The following is a 6,000-nucleotide window of genomic DNA, read 5'->3' as shown; positions in this document are numbered from 1 at the left end:
GGTGCACCGGGCCGCCACACCCGAACAGACTGACCGCGCCTTCGCCCAACATCATTCCCCCTCCCCCTCAAACATTCATGGGGTAAATTTACCAATCATCCTTGTGGTTATTGTAGTACAGGGAGCATAACAATGAAAGCTACTGAGGGATGCTCGCGTGTCTGTGGTGGGTAGTTCTCTTGGACTACGGAAATCCCAGAGCAGGAGGGACTGCACACCCTTTCCTCTCTTGTGCTACCATCATCTGTTCTCCCTCTTTCACCCTTTCCAGAGTGCACCGAGCCGCCTCCTCAGAATATGCTGTCCGCACCTTCCCCCAACGTCATTCCACCTCCCCCCTCAACGTTCATGGGGTAACTTTGCCAATCACCCTTCTGGTTACCGTGGCACAGGCAACATCCTAATGAAAGCGACGGGGTGATGATCGCATGTTGTCTGTGATGGAAAGTTCACTTGGACTACCAAAATACCAGAGCAGGAGGAACTGCACAACCCTTCCTCTACCGTGCCACCATCATCTCTCCTCCTTCCTTCACCCTTCCCTCTTCTCCCTCTCTGGGTGCACCGAGCCGCCACACCCGAACAGGCTGACCGCACCTTCCACCAACATCATTCCCCCTCCCCCTTCAAACGTTCATGGGGTAGCTTTGCCAATCATCCTTGCAGTTACCGTGGAACAGGGAGTAGAGCAATGAAAGCTACTGAGAGATGCTCGCATGTTGTATGTGGTGGCTTGCTACGGAAATCCCACAGCAGGAGGGACTGCGCACCCCTTCCTTTACTGTGCCACCATCATCTCTCCTCCCTCTTCTCCTTCTCTGGGTGCACCGACCCGCCACCCCCGAACAGGCTGACCGCACCTTCCCCCAACATCATTCCCTCCTTCCCCCTCAAACATTCATGGGGTAACTTTGTCAATCATCCTGGCTGTTACCGTGGTATAGGGAGCATCCCAATGAAAGCTACTGAGGGATTCTCGCATGTTGTCTCTGGCGGGTAGTTCTCTTGGAGTACCCAGAGCAAGAGGGACTGCACACCCGTTCATCTCCTGTGCCATCATCATCCCCTCCATCATTCACCCTTACCTTCCCTTTTCTCCCTCCCGGGGTGCACCGAGCCGTCAGCGCCGAGTAGGCTGACCGCATGCTTGCCCCAACATAATCCCCCTCCCCCACTCAAACGATGCCTACCTACGCTCTGCTGACGATGGCCCGATAAGGCAGAAACAGCTGTTGCTGCCTCCCTTCAAATCCGCGTTTTAATGTTCGGCGGTGAGGGAGACAAAGCAGTGAGTGCCGTGCCTGCTCCTCGTTTTTAGGGCGAGGGCAGTGCTATTTTTGGAATGTGATGTGTGGAGTCATTGCGCTTGTCCCATCCTACAGCTGGCAATACAAACAGCTGCCCAGTGCTGGTATGGTGACGTTTCAGTGCTTATACACACGTACACTATAGGTACAGCTAAAGAGCTTCTTCTTTTTTTCTTTTTCTCCAACAGACTATGTGTAATCGAACAACTCAGGAAAAAGGTGCAAACCCCAGGACTCTAACCAAGACCCTCCTGATTACCGGTCCACCATGCCACCCAGTGTCATACATGTTTGTGGCCTGCCTCGGCTAATTCTCGTTGTTGACATTGTAGACTATGTGTCTTTCGTAAATGAACCTTTTTTCACAACGGCCTATACGCATGCGCATGACCTTGAGGCGCCGGAGAGGGTTATATCCACCTTCACTAGATGGCGCAGTATGGAGGCGCCAAAAATGGGGACCAGTGGGGAGACCGCACGAACGGCGCGAGCTCGTCGATTCCACTCCGGACCGGTTTTGGTCCTTTGTGCTACCCACGTGGGCTTGTTTTGACGCGCTCCGAGCGTGGTTCGCTGGAGAGCAGCTAGGATGCGACGCGTATGTGAAAAAGGTATATTGTCCCTCCACTAAGACTGAATATCTCGCGAGACAGTATTTGGGCTTTGTTGACTCGGCTTCATTTGTCAGAGAAGCATAGCGTTTCCTCTCATCCATCCATGCGCTCTCTGCGTGTAACAGAACACGGACGGGAACGCGAACGAAAGAGCGTACAGTGACAGCAGTGGACCATTTACGGCCGATCGTTTCGGGACGATCCCCCACACTCCACAGTCCCATACCACCGAAGCTAAAGTGCTATCTACGAACATGGCTGCACCGGAAAGCGAAAAGGAGGTGATGCTACAAACGTTTAGAGCGTTTGCCGTCAACGAAGACAGGTGCATCTACAGGGTGGGTGCTATAAAAGGTCAGTCATATTTTCGCGCGGGGCGATACCTGCTTGACGGACAGACTTGCGCTACCACAGAGTGTATAATTTGTGCCAAAGGAGCCTCCGAAGGAATCGTGGTTAACAGGCACTTCATAACAAAGTAAATACGGCCACGCTTTCGTCTTCATGCATTTTCTATGTGCTATTCCGATGTGAACACCGCGGTCTGCAACTTGTTGTGCAGAGCATCCGCCTAGGGGCGCTAGCCGACACGAATTTATTTTCGCTTTTGGCGCCGCTAGCGCCCCTAGGCGAAAGCTGCACTCAACTAGTGACAGACCGCCATGTTTAGATCGGTATAGCGCATAAGAAATGCATGAAGACAAAAGTTTTGCGTGGTCATATTGACTTTGTTATGCCGTGCCTGGCAACCACGATTTTTCCGGAGGCTTCTCTGGCACAAATTATGCACTCTGTGGTAGCGGAAGTCTGTCCGTCAAGCAGGTATCCCGCCACACGCGCAAATGTGACTGACCATTTTAGCACCCACCTTGTATTTCCGCGAAATCATCGACGGTGGTAACCAAAGAACATTCGTGAGGACCTCGCCAAACTACTCAAGCTGGGCGTAGTTGACATAATAACGCTACATGTAAATACATTTGGCAGCGCCAAGCCTACAAGTAGCGAAAGATACAGTGCTGTCCCAGTGCGCGTAAAAAGTCAGCACACTCTGACCGAAGTAACGGTTGAAGCCATCGCAATAGCGTTCGCATGTAATGACCTCATTCAAACCCCTGTGGAGAACGAATTTGTAAAAGAGGTCCACGGAGACAGATGTTTCCTGGCTGATCAGGTTTTAGAATCAGCATGCCCAACGATCCACGGCATTATAACCTCCTCCTCGGCTCAGATCAAATGTGGAAACTACTTACAGGTCACGTGCGAAAATCCTAAACTAACGACCGCATAGCAGCCATCAAAACGACACTCGGATGGACGTTCCAAGGTCCCCTATGTACAAAGGCTGCCGTCCAGCAAAACGGAAACCTAGTCATCTGTGTTCTGAGAGTAGACACAGCTAGAACGTGGCTAACGAAGTTTCGGGGTATAAAAGCTATCGCTAACACAGACGATACTAAATCTCCAACGGAAAGGGATACAGAAGTAATGAGACATTTCACGAGTAGCGTCAAACGCATCGACGACCGTTGCATTGTGCCACAGCCATGTAAAGAACTGTATTGTTGACTACACTGCCATGTAAAGAAGAACACGAGCAACTTCATGACAACCAGAGCTGGTCACATTGCTGGTGCCCATAAACCCCATCTGAGTTGCTAACGCGCGGGACAACGATCGAGAACAGATCTCACAGTGATCGGTGGCTCAGGGGACCGGAACGGCTTGCGTCAACGCAGGTCAAATTTTCACCTGAGACTTCGCAAAGGGACGACGCAACATCCACAGCAATTTATCACAAAATCGGTGGCTGTGTACCAGCCTGAGAAAACGTCTCTTCTTCGAGAAATCGAACGAACCAGCAAGCCACGAGATGCTGGGGAGTATTGGCAAAAATGGGCGAAGCATGAGGCATATTTTGAGGTCGTTAAGGTAGTTGGTGAAAATAAGAAGCCGATAAACATGTAGAGGACTTCGTCACTTCGACTGCGACTGGACGCGAGAGGACTTCTGCGACTCAAGACTGCACTTTTCATCAGAGTTGCAGAATGAGCCTCAAGCGCTGTGTCCTCCGCATTTCCTCATTGAGAGAACAATCATCGCGCTACTGAAGTCACCACAGGAGCTAACACCATCTTCGTCTCGCATCAGGTTAATGAAAAGACGGAAACATCGCCAACGGCTTGTTGACATGTTTTGGGACCGCTGGAGCAAGGAATATCTTCTCCCACTACGACCATCATACCAGGGTTCGGCAGAAGATATTTTTACGAGAAACGACCTGTTATTGTACACAAGACAACAAATCTAACAACATCTGCGTGTCTATTGGGATGCAGGACACTCCATTTTGCCGGCCGGGAGGATGTAACAGAACACGGACGGAACGCGGACGAGGGGGCGGACAGTGACAGCACTGGACAATTTATGGCTGACCGTTTCGGGACGATCCCCAACGCAGCCACGCACTGCAATACCGTGTATTGTGTAGGGAAAGACAGGGCTTGTTGCAACAGGGGTACGTTGCAACAGTCACTGTTTTGCTTTTAGCTCCATTCAAATACGACCAGTGGCTCCATCTTGCGTCATGGGATCACCCTCAAGAACGCACTCCGTACGTGTATCAAGTGCACAGGCCAGAGGGGCTGTACTCAGCGTTTCTGGTGTTGCTTCGTTTTTCGCAAGGTAAATACATTTTTGCGTTTTATAAATACGTCTGGAATGCTCCAAAGCGGGCCGGAATAATTTGAGGACATGGAATGCTATGTATGAGTAAGCCATCGAACCTGTATGCCAAGGCACTTCGTTCCCGTAATGACGACAGATGTGGTATTTCTTTGTCAGACAGGTCAGACATCGTGTTGCATTCTACCATGAACTTGGGGTACATTGCAACAATTGACCCACTTTGATAAATGTATTATTTTGTTAAGAAAAACACTTCTATCTTGATGAAACAGACACACTCTGCCACAGTGAAGGACAAACGTTTCAGAAGAGAATCATTTTGTACGTTCCTTCAAATAAATATTTCTTTTAAAAAATAAAATGTGAAAAGTGTTGCAACTATTCCCGTCTTCCCCTATACATACGTATGAAGTTACAGCCCTCTCTCCCTCTTTCTACAGTCTTTTCTCTTTGTAAATAGGGATAGTTCTAACCCAGACTCCAACTGGTGAAGGCGCTTCTTGCTTCTGTGCTTCGCGTCTCAACGAGGCTGCGAGTTTGCAACACTGCGAACTAAACCCGAGACAAGCAATACACATAACTTCTCGTTACACGGCAACAGTTCAACGGATAGGAAACCTTATGTATACTCGAGAATCTCCGGAGTGGAAGGAAAGGCTTTGACCCCTCTCCGGAGGTTTTTGAGTATATAAGGTCTGCTGTGTAACGAGAATTTGTCTGTATTGCTTGTCTCGGGTTTAGTTCGCAGTTATGCACCAGCTTGTCAGCACCATGTCACTTTTGGCGGTGCACTCTGATTGATTGATTTTAAATCTCTTTTTATCTTCTGGGATACAAGCTCCGTCGTAGCTACAACAGTCGCGCGTGCCAGTTCGATGCATACGGAAGCAATGCACAACCTACATAGGTAGGATGATGAGAGGAGCCCTCATAGCTCGTCCTGGCGCAGTTAGAGGGAAACGGCAGGAAAGGAGAATTTTTCACCCCCCGTCAGTTACGTAACTATGCCGTGCGAGGCAGCAGACGCAGACGGTCTCGCCGCGACACATTGTTACACTCGTTGCTCAGGGAGAAAGACGACCGCTCAAAAATGAGCATCAAGTACTTCGTAGCGGCTGACTATTGTGTTCTCGTCATCGTGCTCTTAATTTCGTCGCTTATCGGAGTGTTCTTTGCGTGGAAGGATCGAAAGAGTGTCAACAACAAGGACTTCCTCGTGGGAAATCGGCAGCTGCAGGTAGTGTTCGATATAACGTGCGCAGTGCATGCATTCTCTGGAGGAGCATGTGTATTAATTTGCCGTTCTCTATCTTCTATTCATCCACTGCGAATTTGGCGAACATTAGCGTCACCTGCATGCTTTCTGTAGCAGTGGTGTTTTATAAACACAT

General features: G+C 49.7%; 1 protein-coding gene across 1 annotated transcript in view; it reads left to right on the top strand.

Annotated features, from left to right (window-relative positions):
- The first annotated feature begins 5,602 nt into the window (after positions 1–5,602).
- The window catches only part of LOC135383392 (sodium-coupled monocarboxylate transporter 2-like), a 71,036-nt gene continuing 70,638 nt past the window's right edge, over positions 5,603–6,000 (top strand). Inside the window, exon 1 of the mRNA XM_064612864.1 lies at positions 5,603–5,846. Within this exon, the coding sequence (XP_064468934.1) occupies positions 5,700–5,846 (147 nt within the window). The 5' untranslated portion in view covers positions 5,603–5,699. The remainder of the gene's footprint in view (positions 5,847–6,000) is intronic.

Source organism: Ornithodoros turicata, chromosome 2, assembly GCF_037126465.1.
Source record: "Ornithodoros turicata isolate Travis chromosome 2, ASM3712646v1, whole genome shotgun sequence".
NCBI lineage: Eukaryota > Metazoa > Arthropoda > Arachnida > Ixodida > Argasidae > Ornithodoros > Ornithodoros turicata.
The sequence above is the reverse complement of the archived record's forward strand: the minus strand, read 5'-3'. Positions and strand labels throughout refer to the sequence as shown.